This window comes from Notothenia rossii, assembly GCF_949606895.1.
Source record: "Notothenia rossii genome assembly, chromosome: 6".
Taxonomy (NCBI): Eukaryota; Metazoa; Chordata; class Actinopteri; order Perciformes; family Nototheniidae; genus Notothenia; species Notothenia rossii.
In genome coordinates this window covers 36,333,324-36,352,409 of record NC_136909.1, presented here as the reverse complement: position 1 = coordinate 36,352,409, position 19,086 = coordinate 36,333,324, and the positions used below count along the sequence as shown (strand labels likewise).

The 19,086-nt window shown below is 43.0% G+C and overlaps 3 protein-coding genes across 4 annotated transcripts in view; 2 read left to right on the top strand and 1 right to left on the bottom strand.

The window, feature by feature from the left end:
- The window catches only part of sh2d3cb (SH2 domain containing 3Cb), a 68,904-nt gene that overhangs the window by 25,607 nt on the left and 24,211 nt on the right, over nucleotides 1-19,086 (bottom strand). For both annotated transcript variants that reach the window (XM_079688140.1, XM_079688139.1), the window contains exons 5-6: nucleotides 18,720-19,086; nucleotides 18,002-18,078 (exon numbers count right to left, since the gene is read on the bottom strand). The exon at nucleotides 18,720-19,086 is cut by the window's right edge and continues 1 nt beyond it. In XM_079688140.1, coding sequence (XP_079544266.1) covers nucleotides 18,002-18,078; nucleotides 18,720-19,086 — 444 coding nt within the window. The remainder of the gene's footprint in view (nucleotides 1-18,001; nucleotides 18,079-18,719) is intronic.
- Nucleotides 1,905-6,521, top strand: LOC307043599 (UDP-glucuronosyltransferase 2A2-like). Its single transcript, XM_079688141.1, has 2 exons — nucleotides 1,905-2,055; nucleotides 4,619-6,521. Exon 2 carries the CDS (start codon nucleotides 4,633-4,635, stop codon nucleotides 6,211-6,213), a length of 1,581 nt encoding a protein of 526 aa, XP_079544267.1. The 5' UTR covers nucleotides 1,905-2,055; nucleotides 4,619-4,632; the 3' UTR covers nucleotides 6,214-6,521.
- LOC307043600 (UDP-glucuronosyltransferase 2C1-like) lies at nucleotides 1,940-17,916 on the top strand. Its single transcript, XM_079688142.1, has 3 exons — nucleotides 1,940-2,055; nucleotides 8,883-8,981; nucleotides 14,969-17,916. Exon 3 carries the CDS (start codon nucleotides 14,971-14,973, stop codon nucleotides 16,549-16,551), a length of 1,581 nt encoding a protein of 526 aa, XP_079544268.1. The 5' UTR covers nucleotides 1,940-2,055; nucleotides 8,883-8,981; nucleotides 14,969-14,970; the 3' UTR covers nucleotides 16,552-17,916.

Sequence of the window (19,086 nt, the reverse complement as noted above, 5' to 3'; positions counted from 1 at the left end):
AAGTCACAAACCCTCAAAGTACACCCTGTAGCGAGTAAAACTCTAACACAGAAAAGACCTGTCTATGCTGCCCCAGAACGCCTCGTTGGAGATTTCTCTTGTTCTTCCTGGGTACAGTGACGTGCCCATACCCAAATGGACCCATTGGTCCAAATGGACCAATCCGTGGAGCCGTTAAGTTAAGTCCGTGGATTGGTCCACATGGGCCAATTGTGAACTTCCTCACACACACACACTCAATCTTTTCTCAGCTGCAGCTCCGCTAGGCTGTGAGTTTTTGTGTGAGTACACACACAAACTCCCAGCCAGGCTGCGGGTGTGTGTGTGTTTTGGGCTGGGTTTCGCTGTCTCGCAGACGGCCACTGGGCTCATAGGGAGGGTGGGGGGCGGGGGCAGGAGCTCCAACGAGCCGTTTAGGACAGAGAGTGAATACACATACTATACAGAGATGCTGTATGAGAAACCATTGTGAGTTTGGAAAACTGCACAGTATAAATCTATTCTAGTAGACCTCAACAATGGAAATATGATCAGTAGAAATGGCCTTGACACGGGACCTTTAAGCATTTCACTTCTTCAATTGGGTCCATATAACATCAATCAAAGTGATCTGTTATTTTAATATTTTTGAATAAGTTAAAGGAGGGAAATAATTAAGACAATGCTGTGATTTAAATGAGGCACCACCAGTAACCTAGTCGTTACTCTACAGAGAGTTCAGAAGGAATGTTAGAGAAGTTTTTGAACATTATTAATACTATTTAATCAAATGTTTAGCTGGCTAACTTCAAAATTAACTCCCAGTGTTAGCTTTAGCCTACACTTTTGAATCATTGATAGTGTACACTACAGGCTATCATGGCTCATCACTATCATCTTTGACGTTATCATCCTCACTGATAAGCAAGGGGCACCACTCTTTGTTTTCATGCATTTGTTTCATGTAGAAATAGAAAGCTCTTTTTCTTCAAACAACAATCATTTTAGTGTAGAGTGTTAGAATGGACATATAAATGCAGCTTTAAATGAAGCTGCATTGTAGTTCACATTTAGTCCAAGGGTAAAGTTTAAAGTCAACAAACAAGGTCATGTAGTTCATGTTGTGTTATCACACTGTTTGGTTACAGGCTAATAACCCAGATTGCATAACTTGACTAAAACTAATCTACAGTATGTACTGTATGTATGTAGATTCTTTCCAGATTTGCATTTTATTTTTGGGGATTTTTAGTTTTATTTTTTAACCGGTTTGTGCGGTTGTAAGGTTCTTTTGTTACTTATTTTTTTATCCAATACTTATTTTGAAACAAAAATAATAAAACAACTTGACTCTTAGTTGTATTTTATCTACACAATTCAATGTTTATTATTTCTTCGTCTGAGTTTTTCATTTTCTCCAAAGAGGCCCTATTATGCTTTTTTGGGGCGTTTACCTTCCCTGTATGTTGTGTAGGTTTTTGTGCGTGTAAATGGTCTGCAAAGGCTAAAATCCCAAAGTTCTATCCAGAGGGAGTTTCTCTCCCACACACTCCCCCCCCTGCCTGAAACACCTCCATTGTAGTCCTTCCAGCAGAGTCCCAGGAGAGGCACAAAAAACTATTATGGAACATGAAAATGAGCATGATAGGGCCCCTTTAATCATAAAATAACGAATGAATTCTGCAGACAAAAAGAAAGGCATAATCGAGGTACTTCGAGGTAATGCAGTGTTTACAGAATGGATAAGGTGTAGGAAACAACAGGTTGATTGAGTTTATCATATTTATTTGCCACTGTACTATATCAACCTTCCCTCCACAGAGTTATCTCAGTTCTACATTTTTATGGTCAAAGTCGAATTTTGTTACGTGAGACTGCCGTAGATTTAGCTCTCCTTTGTGTAACTAAACTGCTACAGGAGCACACAACACACTCTGAACTTTAGTCCTGTTCAGTGCCCACACCCTCCGAGCTGCAGTATCTCACAGAGCTGGAGAACAGTCGGCCATCCGTTTGCTTTGAAGCAAGAAGAACGCAAAAACAAGCTCGTGAACTCCGTTGACCGGGACGCTCTCGGTAAGTGTTTGGGGCTAGAATAGGTATATTACTTTTTGCTAATGATTTCAGTATGTTTTCATTTGTGTGTAGCATGGTGTGAGTATTACTGTGATGTATATGTGCTTGCAAAGAGTATGCACCTAAACCCTGAGTATTAGCAGATGAATGCTACGGTCAGGTACAAAGACTTCCAGATGTTTTCTATTGACAGGAGCCGAACAGCACTTTTAGAATGCTTTGAAAAACATACCTTGCACTATAGTATTTTTACGGTTTAGCTTATAAACCATGAAAGAAAATCTAAGTGTATAGTTATAGATGAGCAGAGTCGAAGCAATGGAAAAGCACGTTGAGACCCAGATTCAAATACCTTAGTGTTCTAAGTACTTGTATTTAAAACAGATGCCTATCAGCTCTTGCAATTGTCTCACGTTTCCTGTTGGCAGTAATGTCAGAGTCAGGACCTTTTCTTTCCTTATGCAGATCACGTACTTTTTTATTTATAACAAGTCGTATTGGGCCTTTAAATGAATTGCTCTAAACTCTCCGTTCTTCAATAGTAATGAAAAGTTGTATTGTTGCTATAAAAAGCACACATCATAAAGTGTAAGCCTTTACTCATATATAATTTTCAATTTTTATAATTAAATGTACCATATTTATATTCCATTATTATTATTATTATTTGTTTTTATTACATTTTATTATTATTATTATTATTATTATTATTATTATTATTATTATCAGTAGTAGTACATACGTATGGTCTTTGAGACAAATGAAACTGAAAACAAATAATTACTTAATAAGATAAACCTAACAGTTGTGCTTCTTTGCAACATAATGCAATAAGCTTGATTGACATGTGTCCTTGTAAGTACAAAAGGCAGCTGCTTTTATATACCGTTCCTAGTTTAAAACCTATTATTACTGACACGCAAAACTCTGAAACCTGAGAGAGAGAACATTTACCACATCAAAACAGCTTTTGTAAAACTCCTGGGAATAATCGGCAGGAATTCCCACACATTGTGCTTGTGTTGTATAATCAAGGAATCAGGAAGTTATGTAAGACTTGAAGCAGTGTGCTTCAGTTTGCTGCAAATTCTTCATAGAAAGCCTTGTAGTGATGTGCTTCAGCTTTGTTTTTTCTGCACTTCTGAAACTACTAAAAAACACACTGTGCTCTTAGATAGACGGATAGAATTGGAGGGATGAAACCCTCTTTAATGGTCACACATGTTCATGCACACAGCACACACAGTGACATGTGTTCTCTGCTGTTTACCCATCCTAGTAATAGGAGCAGTGGGCAGCTATTGTACAGCGCCCGGGGAGCAATCGGGAGTGGGGGGGTGGGGGGATGTCCGGTGCCTTGCTCAAGGGCACCACGGCAGGGCTCAGGAGGTGAACTGGGACCTCTCCAAGTAGCAGTCCACACTCCATATCTTAACTGTTAGTGTTGTTGATCCTCAGAGCTAGAAAAGGTTGCCGTTGTGTCAATAATCATGTTTACTCGAGCTGGCAAGACTTTGAATGCAGTTGGCTTTTAGCTTAATCGATTAAAATAAATATTAGAAATTGATGATTGAAAAGAAAGAAGTGGTTAAGCATTTGCATATTCATTTGCAGAGGGGCAAGGTTGCTAATGCCCCTGCCTGCGAAGGTCCGTGTGATCCTGTGTGGACAATGGTGATAAACACATGCCATCTGTGCATTCGTGGACTCATCCACATATCTTTGTTAATATAATAAAAATGATTATAACTTTATTTTCCAACCCTATATTATGCTTGTTTTTTCGTGTGAATTCAGATGCTTTCTGATATTTTCCACTAATACAAATGTAACTAATCAGATGTACAGCCTTGAAGAAAGCATGTGCTATATGACAGATTTTAAGTTTGTACTTCCTGTTTAAAAACGATTTCCTACATTTTACAGAGGTAATTGAAAACATATTTTTACACAACAAGACATTTATGTGGTAATCTTTGACCAGTTTTGTATCAAAATCTTATAATTGAATGCCCCTTTCCCTTTGACTAAATAATCAGAGCCTTTAATTGTCAAACAAACACAAGAACAAAGCGCCCTTTTGCAAACTGGAATGTCCCAACAATTAGTTGGAAATAACTGAGGTTAAAAAAAAACTTACACACACAGGCCACATTTACAGTAATTATCTTGTTATTTTTTAAGTTTCTCTGAATTATAGCTAAAATAACCAAGTCAATTGAGCCTGTTGTCTGGAAGCTAGATTACTCACAACTCCTACTTTGCTTAGCAGTTTTGATGACGACACTGCTTGCAGTCTCTTAAAGATCCTTAACCTTGTAACAAATATTGTACATCTTTATAACCAATATCTTATATACAGGTTTTAGTTCATCATTAGGTTCAGAACCTCTGTAACATGGTAAGTCGTGTCCTCTTATAAACCACTAGCCATAGTTCGCAAATTAGCTCAGAAACCAGATTTATGTTCAATTATTTGTTAAGCTGAAGCATAAGTTGGATATTCAGAAATGCAAAGCCTTTTAAAATCTGGAAGATCTAACATTATCACATCTCTTGACAGATTTTCTTTCAAAGATGTACCGACCAATCTTGACGGCACTTGCAGTGCTGCTCTGCTCTTCACCCTTGGTAAATTCAGGGAAAATCTTGGTTATCCCTGTGGATGGAAGCCATTGGATCAACATGAAAGTCCTCGTCGAAGAGCTTCACTCCAGAGGTCACGACATCACAGTTATACGGCCATCAGACAGCTGGTACATCAAGCAAGAGTCCCCTTACTACAAGTCCATCACAATAAATTCTGCTGCTGGCTTTGATGAGGAAGGCTTTGGGATATTTGTAACCAAAATGCTGACCATGCGTCGGGATGGTGCTTCACTCTGGGCACGTTTATCTCTGGAGTATGAACTGGTGGAACAGTTCTATCAGATGAACAAGCAAATGATTGCAATGGTAGGAGAGATGTTTGAGAATACCCAACTGATGCAGAGCCTGAATGATGCCAAGTATGAATTAGTTCTGACAGACCCTGCGATCGGTGCAGGGGTGCTTATTGGTCATCGTTTGGGTCTTCCACTTGTCCTCAACGTGAGGTGGACTGTTCAGGGTGAGGCACATCATGCAATTGCACCTTCCCCATTTTCATATGTCCCAATACCAGGGGCAGAGCTGACTGACAAGATGAATTTCCTCCAGCGGGTCAAGAACTTAACATACTTTTTCTTTACTTGTTTTCAAACTTGGTATGTAACAGATTCCAACTACAAACCATTTGTCCAGCGTTACTTTGGAAATGGTGTTCATTACATGGAGCTTTTTCAGGCTGCAGACATCTGGCTAATGAGGAACGATTTTACTTTTGAGTTCCCAAGACCCACAATGCCAAACATTGTCTACATGTCAGGATTTCAGTGCAAACCCTCCAAGCCCCTGTCAAAAGAATTAGAAGACTTTGTCCAGAGCTCTGGTGAACATGGTGTTATCGTTATGACTTTGGGAACCCTGGTGGCAGCACTTCCTGAGGACATTACCAAGGACATTGCTGCTGCTTTTGCCCAACTTCCTCAGAAGGTGATCTGGAGGCACAAAGGCAAAAGACCATCAACCCTCGGCAACAACACCTTACTGTTGGAATGGTTACCTCAAAACGACCTCCTGGGTCACCCCAAGACCAAATTGTTTGTGGCCCACGGAGGCACTAATGGAATCCAGGAGGCCATCTACCACAGTGTACCCCTTGTGGGCCTGCCCCTCATGTTTGACCAGCCTGACAACTTCTTCAGGATGAAAGCAAGAGGTGTGGCCCAAGTCCTGGACATTGCAACTGTGAACAAAGACAACTTCCTGGAGGTGCTGAAGGAGGTACTCTATGACCCAACCTACAGGGAAAAGATGAAGGTGCTGTCTAACCTGCACAGAGATCAGCCCATGAAACCACTGGACAAGGCCATGTTCTGGATCGAGTTTGTGATGAGGAACAAGGGAGCAGCACATCTTAGGACAGAGTCTTACAAGATGTCCAAGATCGAGTACCATTCGATCGATGTGGTGGCCTTTTTGCTTGCAGTCGTTTTTCTATTTTTTGCAGTTTTTATTTATGCAATTAAGGTTTTGTGGCAAATATTTTTTTCCAGAAACAAAGGAAAAAAAGAATGATTAATGTGCTGTAGGATGTTTATCTGACAATATTTCTTTGTCCTGATTTTTTTTATTTTATTTGGAAAGTCTGTTTTTCAGTGTTTAGTACTAGAAGTCTAAGCTGAATTATGCCAAAGAAGTTATGTTTACCTGATTTTTTCGTTCGATTGTCTGCACAGATTATTTGAAATAATTCTTGCAGGTTTTTTAAAATTATATAAGACTATATTTATAAAAACGTTCTTATTTTTTTTTTTTGTCTATCATCTGTGGCTGGGCAATGATTTAATATTCCTCATGGGTTTTAGTAATGATCCAATGTTTTAATGTAAATTGTTCAAATCAATTTATGTTTTCAAAATCATGATTTCAGGCTGTAAATAAAAACTGGCAAAAAAAATGTATTGAATTTCTATTTTACACATATTACAGGTTTGGTCCGATGTATTGCACAGCAAGTGAAATATAACTTTACAAAGGATTAGTTATTGTATATGTACTTTTCCTTACTTACAAGGACTTGTATTTCCACTCTGGAAATATATATATATTGAAATAAATTACATCCTAGCTTCTTCTTCCTCAATGTGGGTGGGACAATTTGACAGGGGATGTGGGGGTCCTCCCCAAGAAAACAGAGTAGATGTCATTTCCTGTATTCTGGTGCATTTTGACAGGTGGTTTTATACTTTTATGTGGCTATACTAGCATGAGGAAAATGATGGGTACATTTTGTAATTTCATCCAGTAGTAAAGAAACATATTTGATTATTAATTCATAGCCGTCTTTAATAAAAAAAACACTCATTATTTATTTAAAATTAGTAGTATTCGACATGGTCAAAGTCGGGGGGTCTAAACTAATCATTTTAAAAGGTGGGGGGGACTTCTCACTCTCATATAATGGCTGCGACGCCCATGCATTATACACAGTCATGTATACACTTGACCATGTATATAAAGTATTCAAATATAATGAATCAAAATGTTAGATAGAAATATATATTGCAAAAAACCACCACAATAAAAACGTTATTAAATGAATACCTTCTCAACAAAGTTTACACAAGAAGCAAATTATGTTGTAATCTTTGTCTCATTTAGTATCAAAAATCTTATAATTTGTTAGACTATTCCCTTTTAAAGTTGTCTTCTCTGCTTGGAAAAACTAAATAGGGATCAACCTTACAAAATAAGATAAAGATAAGATTCACTTTATTGATCCCAAATTGGGAATGTATTTCTTCACAGCAGCAAGTTAAAAGGCATTGCACATCATGTGAAAATAAAAAGAGTAGAACATAAGCAGTGGAAACCTCTTATAGTGAACATATTTGTCTGTGTCAAATTGATCACTACAAGTGGGTGATTATTACAATTGACTTTCTATTCTTAATTTCCAGTACATTTAAAATCAAACTGAAAAAATAATATACAATAATTTATAGCATTGATATGTACAGCTTCGCTCAATCCTGTATTGTCTCTTTGAAAAATCCGTACAGCTGTTTGAAAAGCTTTCACACTACCGTACAATTGAAATTCTGCGCCATGTATTATTCAAAAAATACCACAATACTGCACAGTACTATATATAAATATAGCTCACTGTATTTGAAAATATACTTTGGCGATATCCTAAAAAGTATTGTACAAACACAGAAACATCAGTAGGGCTACTAAGACTGGAATTAGTTTTAGTGTGTCTCTTCAAATTTGTCAGGCGTTAAAATCAACTGAAGTTATCAATGACTATCAAAAAAATACGGTACATTTATTTCCAGGTTATCCTGTATTTTCTTCACTGTTCTTTTCTTTTAACACAAGTAAAAGTGTCTTACCAGATGATGATGGAGAGAGTTACGTCACATAAAATAAACAACTTAAACTCATAATTTCTTATGAATTATTTTACGCATAATTAAAATATTAAATAATTAAAATAGTAAATCAACATTTTGGCTCCTAAACTCCAGCCTGTTGTTATGGAATCACACATGACAATTATTAATAAACATAAAATGGAAAGCCAATACAAAACATTTGTTTGTTAATAACTATAATTCATATAAAGTCCACTGCACTATAGTGTCCATCTTAGGGGCTGACCCTTTGTGGGTGAATGTGTAATAACAAACACATGAGTCCTGTGTAAATGTGCTTGTGGTGCAAGAGGGGAAGGGGACTAGAGCTCATCATCAGCGATCCAGTTTGAGACCTCCTGAGTAAACTCTTCCAAGGCAGCTGCTTTGGGGTTGTACCATTAATCTTGATACATTTCCACCTCTTTCTCCTCCTCAATGGACATTAAAGCTCAAACAGAATAATTGAACTCTTCCATTTCTTTGCGTAGTTGAATAAATTCTATTTTTGACTTAACCAGTTCCACATTGCAGAAATGTTCCATTAATTGTCATATTTCATTTATTTTCCTTGTCAATGCACCCAATTTTGCACTCCTTGATGATTTCAGTTGCTTGAGCCTTTCCATATACACAGAGTCAATGTCACTTTCCAAGCTTGCAATTTTTTTGTTTTTTGTTCAAGACAATACATGTATTCCTTTTGAATTGTACTTAATTGTTTATGGACTTGCATTGTTTTGCTTTAATTTCCATTGCATTTTGTACTGTTTTCCGCGAATTGAGATGTTTCCAACAGCTTTTCCGTCTTTGAACGCTCCACAGCAGTGACGCGTTACATACGTAATTGGAGGAGGAGCGATCGTTGCCTTCAGTCATTCACAACACCGCTGTTCCCGGAAGCAGAAGCCGTAGCCAACGAAGGCGAGTATTTGGTATACTATTATGAGTTGAGTTCTTGGTTTCAAAGCTGTAGTTACCTACTGTAACTCCAGCTTCTATGAGTAAATGGCGTAGCCCTCTAAGGCTATCGCTATTGGGTAATCCCCCTGCGCCCCTGCGCAGCACTGAAACACTTGTAGTCCACGCCCACCAGCAAAGTGGGCCCGACCCTCGGGCTTCCTACCGGTATAAATAGGAAGGAGGCCGACAATCTGCTCCCATCCAAAATAACTTTTCTTCAGCCATTCGTAGAGCCAGTGGGGCCCAGCACTTAGAGGGCTACGCCATTTACTCATAGAAGCTGGAGTTACAGTAGGTAACTACAGTTCTATTTCGTATATGGCTTCGCCCTCTAAGGCTATCGCTATTCGGTTAAGGGCGAAGCATGATGTAGTCTGCGCCCCAGTGGGTCCGCCTGGCACTAGAAGCACAGAAACACCTGCTCAATAACACCCCATGCCTGTTGTGCCATGCGTAATGGCGCATCACCGTCCCTGGAATATAGCATAACATGAATATTTTCCATGAGGGGACGAAGGCTGGGAACAATACATACCTGCCGCTGTGAAAAGTAGAGACGAAGGTCATACTTTGCCCAGTGACAAAAAGAGGGGGAACAGCAGCTCTCTGCCTGCAGACAGGCAGGAGAGCGCACGGCTGGATCCCTGACGTCACTCACTCTGACAAGACACTCCGTACAGGGTGTGTCAGAGAGGAATGGGAGACATCCCTCAAATACAATTGAATAAATAGACCCTCCAGAAAATCGCGATCCTGCGATCGCAGAATTTACCGCATAATCAGCAAAATGGCGCAGATTTTTAAAAGGCCGAATATTTATGAAAAGGCCGCATAATCCCCGCATTTTTCCACACAAAGTTGAGGGAAAAAAAAGTTAACTCGTCTTGACGTGAAGTAGTGATGATGATGACGTGACGTATTACAGAAGGTAAACAACACAGTAGAGTGAACGTGTGGAACTCACACGAGAGAGAAAACACTAAGATGAAAAAATCTGATCCATCTCATTTACCGACGAACATTTCTGCTAAAGACCGGGCAAAGCATTACCCCGATGTCTTTCACAAAAGTAGGGGGAAACTATTCTACACCCCGTGCAACTGTGTGTTGGTTCATACGTCTTAGAGAAAATCGACGGTGACGACCCACTTTGATTCATTCAAACATTCGAAAATGCTTTCTGCTGCTGCGGACAAAAAAGCCAAACAACTCACGTTCACCGAGGCATCAACCTCCAAAACCTTTTCGAGGGCTAAAAGAAACGAAGTGAGTAGCCTACAAGATTGAAGCTGGTCAGATAAACGAACGAGTAAATGAAAACAAAATGAGGCGGAGAAGTGTGTGTGTGTGTGTGTGTGTGTGTGTGTGTGTGTGTGTGTGTGTGTGTGTGTGTGTGTGTGTGTGTGTGTATGTGTGTGTTTGTGTGTGTGAGTGTGAGAGAGAGAGAGAGTGTGATTAAAATAGCCCAATTGCTTTTACAATAAATAAACATTGAATGTGTTTAATTGAATAGGAAAGGGGTTTAACGTTAGTGGCAGGTTGTGTGTGAGAGAGAATAAATAAGACAGCCCAATATTAAAAAAAATATCTATTCTTTTTCGCAACTTTCCGCATATTTCGCAACTTCCCGCAATTTCACTGCATAAAATGACATAAAACCCAGCAGGTTAAATCGCATAATCAAGGATTTTAGCCCGCATAATCAAGGATGTTTGCCCGCATTTTTCTTCTGCAGCGAATGAACCACCTCTGAAGCGTCCCCCTGTTGGAAGAGACCCAGGGGTATCATCACGTGAGCAGCTGACGCCAACGCAGAGCAGCTGCCTCACGGAGAGGGCTGTGTGGGTTGTGACACGCCGGGGGAGAGCTGTCAGTTCCTCCACTCGCTGCCGCGAGAGCCGCGCTCTCATGCTGGCTGAGTTTAATTCCACTCCCAGATAACGATTGTCTGAGAGGGAAGAGGACAGCTCTTCTTCCAATTTATTATGAAACCCAGGCTTTGACAGATACGATACGAGATGTACCGTCTGTAAAGCGACTTCCTCTCAGGAGCGAGCCAGCAAATAGCAGGTCGTCCGGAGAAAACCACACTCTCATCCCTCCTCTGTGTAGTGGCTCCAGCCTTCTCTACACAAAAATGCGAGGAGCCAGGAAATATCCGAACGGCAGACGATTGTCTGGTCTGATATTCCCTGAAATGAGAAAACGCAGGAATTTCCTGTGTTGTTCCTGTGGATGATGGGTACGTGGAAGTATGCATCCTTCAGGTGGAAGTGAACCAGTCGTCCTGGTGAACACATTCCAGCACCTGTTTGATCGTCAGCATGTGGAATACTGACAGATCGAGGATGTCTCATTCCTCCAGTCTTTTTCGGGATTAGAAAAATAACGGGAGTGAAAACCCCTGATTTTCCTCCCTTTGAGGAACCCTGGAAATATCCTCTTTCAACAGGAGTTCCAGCAGGTCGGATTGGAGCGCAAGACATAGCTTCTGGGAGGACAGGAGTGTTTCCTGTATCCCATTGAACTGTGGGGGGGAGGCGAATCCTCTGCTGATCAGCCTGCTCATCAATCTGTCCATCGGACACACGCGCTGCCACTCTGAGAAAAACTCTGAGAGCGGGCGCACGTGCTCGAGATGTGTTTTTGGTCGTCATGGTGACGAGCCACGCCAGAGCCCCTGCCGCCGCTGCCCGTGAGGCAACCCAAGGTGTGCTTGGACCGAAAGGGCTGCGCGGGGGCCTCCACACGCTGCGTCTCACTCCGACTCTCATCATGAGGCGCGTACACGCTCAGGGGATGGATGGAGGTGTGTGCAGTGCTGCCCACATGAGGCGTTCACGGCGCTCATGGGTTTATTAAGGCCGTGTGTACGAGGCGTATCTCGGACAGAGGAATGCCGCGAGCTCTGTAGTTTATTAACCAACAGGTTAAAACCAGGCTTCTGCAGCGAGCCCTGCTGTCTACTAATCAACAGATTAGTGGCAGCCGGCTTAATTAGCGCGCTCTGAAATGTATTAAGCGACAGGTTAAAACCAGGCTTTAGCAACGAGCCCTGCTGGCTATTAACCGACAGGTTATAGGCAGCTGGTTTACACAGGGCGTGAGGCAACCCAAGGTGGGCTTGGATCGAAAGGGCTGCGCAGGGGCCTCCACACGATGCGTCTCACTCTGACTCTTATCATGAGGCGTGTACACGCTCAGGGGATGGATGGAGGTGTGTGCAGTGCTGCCCACATGAGGCGTTATATAATGGCGCTCATGGGTTTATTATGACCGTGTGTAGGAGGCGTATCTCGGACAGAGGAATGCCGCGAACTCTGCAGGTTATTAACCAAGGTTAAAACCGGCAGGCTTCTGCAGCGAGCCCTGCTGTCTACTTAATCAACAGATTAGTGGCAGCCGGCTTAATTAGCGAGCTCTGCAGTTTATTAACCGATAGGTTAAAACCAGCAGGCTTTTGCAGCAAGCCCTAGGCGCTGTGGCACTCCGGGCGCTGCCGCTGGGGGCACTCAGCCTGGAATACTGCTCATTCCCCCGTTCTGGCTTCTCTGTGATGTGCTGTAATGGTCGTCATGGTGACGAGCCACACCATTGCCCCCGCCGCCGCTGCCCGTGAGGCGAAAGGGCTGCGAGGAAGCCTCCACACGCTGCGTTTCACTCCGGCTGTCATCATGAGGTGTGTACACGCTCAGGGGATGAGTGGAGGTGTGTGCAGTGCTGTCCACATGAGGCGTTATAACGGCGCTCATGGGTTATTATGACCGTGTGTAGGAGGCGTATCTCGGACGGAGGAATACCGCGAGCTCTGCAGGTTAGTAACCGATAGGTTAAAACCAGCAGGCTTCTGCAGGGAGCCCTGCTGTCTACTTAATCAACAGATTAGTGGCAGCCGGCTTAATTATCGGGTCTGCTTCCTCGGAGGCTCTCGCGGAGCAGACCAGGAGCGGGGGAGCCTCACTCCCCTTTGACTCGCCGCCGGGAGACCCTGTCTCTGGGGTGGCGGGGGAGCGGAGACGTGGGACGGAGCCCCTGCAGCCGCCGAAGGGCGAGTCTGACGCAGAGGCGGTTGCTGTGGGCGTCTCTCCGCTTGCGGGCTGCTGCGGCTGCTGCGGCTGCTGCGGGCGTTGGTTGCCGCTGTGGACGCTCAGCAGGCTGGAGCCAGCTGACATGCTGGCGAATGCTGTCCGCCTGTTCCGCGGCCGTCTTCATGGACTCCACCATGGCGTGGAACTGGGGTCCGAACAGCCCGTACGGGCTGATTGGAGCGTCCAGTAGCACTTTTCTGCTGCAGCCAGAGGTGGCACTGGATCTGTGTCACCCACGCGGAAATCCTCGCCTGGGAGACAGCGACGGACGCGCACAGAGTGAGCGCTGTGCTGGCTGCCTTGCTGATTTCCTCTGCCTCGGTGGTGGACCGCTCTACCAGTGTCACCACAGAGTTGGAGAGCAGCGCGATAATATTCGCCGCGGCCTGAAATGCACACTGTTGCACCCGGTCGGCCTGGCGGGCGACATACTCTCTGTGGGAGCTCAACGTAGGGCGCCGTCCTGTGGCGACGGAGAAGGGGACCGCATGCTCATGAGTCGTCCGACTCCTGCCCGGCAATCGGCTCCAGGGACATGCTGCCGTCCACGTGCTCCTGGACGGGCCAATCCTCCTCGTCGGCCGCAGCAGCTAGAGCGTCCGCTGTTCGCTTCCTGTCGGCTGATGGGAGACGGGCACAATGTGAGCAAGCGACCTGCTGGCTGAGAGCCGCGTCAGCGTGCTCTGGCCCCAGGCAGGATTCGCACATTGTGTACTGGTCATAGCTCATGATATATCCTGAGCCACATGAGGGACAATTTCGGACGCAGTTGTTGCTCATGATGTTTAATGGTTCTGTGCTTCAGTAACTGCCATGGTTTGCTGAAGAAAAGAGGGAGCAGATTGCTGGGCCTCCTTCCTATTTATACCGGAAGGAAGCCCGAGGGTGGGGCCCACCTTGTGGGTGGGCGTGGACTACAAGTGTTTCAGTGCTGTGCTGGGGCGCAGGGGGATTACCCAATACTATAGCCTTAGAGGGCGAAGCCATGTACGAAATAGAACAAACATTTCCACGGACCAACGCTCATTAAGCAAGGTTGTTTGACTCATAAAAAAGCAATCTTTTCCTCTTCGTTTTTGCTCCTTTCTGTCTTTTGGTTTAGCGCCTGGCCGACGCGCTCACACATCACACAGAGAGATATTGTTTGTTTGTTTCGGTACTTTTATTTCCATGTTATCCTTTACATGTCTTTTCTTCACTGTTCTCTTCTTTTAACACAAATAAAAGTGTCTTACCAGATGATGATGGAGACAGTTACGTCACATAAAATAAACAACTTAAACTCATAATTTTTCTGCAGTGCAGCTTCAAACCAAAATGAACGCAGAATATCGTCAGCAGGACTCTTTTGTACCAGCTGAGGCAATCGCAGTGACAATCAGCTGTTTCGTTTAACCGCGTGTGCGGATCACAATTAATTGACAACCTATTCCAATCCACAACCAATGTTCAATATTTTAGGCATAATTAAACAATTAAATAATCAAAATAGTAAATCAACATTTGGGCACCTATAACTTTAACAATGTTCACTTTTGAGCTGTTACACTATATACAAATGTTCATAGGTGGAACAAACCTTTCCAAAACTAATGAAGTAGCTGAAATGGTGTTCTTTTAATTTTTGTATATCTTTGTTCAGTTGTTGGTTAGGTTCAGGGCATGTAGATCACACAGACTACGTGGGGCCTCATCTTGCGTGGGCCCCCCGTCAACACTCGCGACACATAGGGAGGGCCTCATGAAACACCTTTGTGTGGGGCCACAAGTTAGCCAGGGGCAGCCCTGGTTAGGTTGGTGCACATGGTTGACCTCAGGAAACTGTTAACCTTGATTCTTGTATCTCAACATCTCTTTCAGTGATGTACCGACCGGCCTTGGTGGTACTTGCAGTGCTGCTCTGCTCTTCACCCTTTGTCCATGGAGGTAAAGTGTTGGTGGTCCCCTTGGATGGAAGCCACTGGATCAACATGAAAGTTCTTGTTGAGGAACTTCACTCCAGAGGTCATACAATCACAGTGTTGAGGTCGTCAGACAGCATGTACATCAAGCAAGAGTCTCCTTACTATGAGTCCATCACTATGGATTCCTCTGCTGGTTTTAATAAGGAAATCTTTGGGTCATTTACAACCACAATGATAAACATGCGGCGGAGAGGAGCTTCACTTTGGTCTCGTATATCTCTGGAGTATGAAATGGGGAAGCAGTTTTCTAAGATGCACAAAAATCAGGTTGAGATGGTAGGGGACATTTTTGAGAATACCCAACTGATGCAGAGCCTGAATGATGCCAAGTATGATTTGATTTTGACAGACCCTGGACTCGGTGGAGGGGTGTTTCTTGGTCACCGTTTGGGTCTTCCACTTGTCTTCAATGTGAGGTGGACTGTTCAGGGGGATGGTCATGATACAATTGCCCCTTCCCCATTGTCATATGTCCCAATATCAGGGACAGAGATGACTGACAAGATGACTTTTCCTCAACGGGTCAAGAACTTACTTATGTATGTCTTAACACGGTTTCTAATCTGGCATATCACATATTCAAACTACAAACCATTTGTCCAGCGTTACTTTGGAAATGATGTTCATTACATGGAGCTTTTTCAGGCAGCGGACATCTGGCTAATGAGGAACGATTTTACCTTTGAGTTCCCAAGACCCACAATGCCAAACATTGTCTACATGTCAGGATTTCAGTGCAAACCCTCCAAGCCCCTGTCTAAAGAATTAGAAGACTTTGTCCAGAGCTCTGGTGAACATGGTGTTATCGTTATGACTTTGGGAACCCTGGTGGCAGCACTTCCTGAGGACATTACCAAGGACATTGCTGCTGCTTTTGCCCAACTTCCTCAGAAGGTGATCTGGAGGCACAAAGGCAAAAGACCATCAACCCTCGGCAACAACACCTTACTGTTGGAATGGTTACCTCAAAACGACCTCCTGGGTCACCCCAAGACCAAATTGTTTGTGGCCCACGGAGGCACTAATGGAATCCAGGAGGCCATCTACCACAGTGTACCCCTTGTGGGCCTGCCCCTCATGTTTGACCAGCCTGACAACTTCTTCAGGATGAAAGCAAGAGGTGTGGCCCAAGTCCTGGACATTGCAACTGTGAACAAAGACAACTTCCTGGAGGTGCTGAAGGAGGTACTCTATGACCCAACCTACAGGGAAAAGATGAAGGTGCTGTCTAACCTGCACAGAGATCAGCCCATGAAACCACTGGACAAGGCCATGTTCTGGATCGAGTTTGTGATGAGGAACAAGGGAGCAGCACATCTTAGGACAGAGTCTTACAAGATGTCCAAGATCCAGTACCATTCGATCGATGTGGTAGTGTTTCTACTGGCAGTTATGTTGCTAGTATTAACAGTTTTTCTTGTTGCAGTTAAAGTTATGTGGAAATGTTTGTTTTCTAGAAGCAAGGTCAAAAGTGAATAATGAATATACTGCTACATACACAGTCATACATTTTTAAAAACATTTATACTTGGTAACTAGTCTGAACTGTATCAAGATGTATTATGAGCATGTCTTACATTGTTATCCTAACTTTAGCTTTAGCGTGTGTATCCAGGTTTTAGAAAATGTTGTTGGTATAATCTTTTTTAAATTAATTTCACAAATAGCTGTATATTACGATTTTCTGTCAATAAGACTTACTTTTTGTTTTATCATGACTTTTAGCTTTGATATGACGTTGTTCTGTGATTGTTCCACGGATCTATGTGTATATCAGTTTCTGTTTATTTCTCACACTGATCTAGTATTTCACATTATCCTGTTGTCTTTTTTAATGATCATTTGTGGCATGTTGCCTATATTTGAGAGCTAGAGTCGTGTAGGGAGACATGAAAACTGAGGGGTAGCAAAACAAAGGTGCAGTAAAGGTCCCCAGCCAAACCTGGGACCTTTTGCTTATTTGGTTAGAGCCATTGAAGCTTAAATGTACAATGTGTAAGATAAGGCCAGCATTTTGGTTTAAAACATTTCCCATAATATCATGTATGTAATATGTTAGAAAGCTGACGCTATGTTGAAAACTATAATCAAACAAATCTACTAATATTAGCATGCTTAGCAGAGCTTGGTGCAATCTGTCATGTAATACCACTTTTTATTTTAGAGGCCTTAGTGTCTCACTGTGACGTCCAGTATGCCCTCAGTTCTGAGGACTAAGAAGTAGCGTTGATCCAAGGGTTTATCAATACTGTATTACATCCATTGTACACTTTTATATTGGATTTAATTAAAGTGGCAGAAAATACACTTTATTGATCGGTTAGCTGTAGGGGGATGATGAACCGATATTAAGGCCACGCCCCACAACTGCTCGAGCAAATCAAGAGTTGAGCACAGCCACTTGGCTTTTATGTTAGCACCACAGTTTGGCTAGAATTACTACAACTAAAACCTAACCATAATACCTTTTATAAATACATGAATGATAGAATTGAGACTTGCTCAATGACACACATTTGTAATTCATGTTTCAGTCGGAGTCACCTGCATGTCTGCAGTCACTGTTATTGTTACACACAGTTTAAGTTGAATGCAGCTGTGTGAAGCACTTTGGAGTAGGAAACGCTGGAGGCCTGCCTGCCCCTACTCCCCGCCAGATCAGGACACTTTCTGTGGCTACCATAACACAGGCTAACGCCACAAGTAAACATTACAAGATTGCATGGTGTTATTTGATCTGTTCGTTGAGTTTCATTAGTTTATCTGGGCAAAAGTCAAATTGACAAAGGGCACTTTTATGATTTGATGTTGGCCCTGGGGAATTTTCAGTCATATGGTCATTTATGATTTAACTATTTTATGGGTTGTGTCTCTTCTGTGAGCATGGCAACAAAGATCAAAAAAGAGTTTATTATGGTATGAGACTCACTGTTGTAGACAGTGGAGAATTCTGCAGCAGTCAGCAGAGGACGGTCGTCCTGCTCCCTGTGGTGGAGAGAGGAAGGACTGCATGGAGACACAAAAGAGAGAGAGAGAGAGAGACACAGATGGTAGATGGTTATCACCATACAGGAACATGTTCATTTAGATTTTTTTTAAACTATTTCTGACTAATAAAATATTATTCAAATGGAGTTATGTTTGTGTATTATTATGCTTTAATTACGCTTTGTCGCAACATGTTGAAACTTTTCTACACTAACCAAGACACAAACATTAAAGGGTATTTTTGGGGTTTCACTTTCCTGTGGTGTGTTGTATAGCTTTTTGAAAACGCATTGATTGGATTTACTTCCGTAACATACAGTAATGACATCACTATGTAACGCTCCAACATATTGTACGTAATAGGCTAAGGGGTGGGATTTCTCTTAGCAGTTGACCAATCACAACAGAGCTAGCTTAACAATCAGAGCAGACTGGGCTCTGGTTTCAGACAGAGGGTGAAAAGAGTTGCTGCAGCACAGGCAGTATGAGAAAAATAAAGAGCTGTTCGAACATTAAAGCATGGAGACATGTCACAGTAGAGGAACAAAATACTAAACCTGTATTGAGCATAATAGGGCCCATTTAATTCTTTCCTGAATTGCTTATTTTGGATATGAGGCCATGTGAAAAAAAAGTGATGTATGTCAGTGAAATGTTACCTTTTCGGACAGACCCTCCCCTCTCGGTGGCTTGAGGGGGGGCTGACAGCAGTGCAGAAGGCGGTCTGCAAGTAGCTGAGAGGCAGAGTCCTGTTCAGTGGCTGCTGAATCTGAGCCTCGCTCCACCCGGTCAGAGCCGCCTTGCTGCCCACGTAGAAGTGAACAAGAGCTGGCAAAGAGTCAAACGCTTCATCCTCCAGGCTGTACTGCACCCGGGTGTACGCCTCACTGGACTGAACCAGCGTCTTCCTGATGACAAAGTGAAGGGTCTTCTGCTCCCAGTGGCACGTGAGCAAGAAGTCGCCCAGACAGGACTGAGAGTCTCTGAGGAGGAAGTCGCCGTGGTTCACCACCAGACTCTCAGACA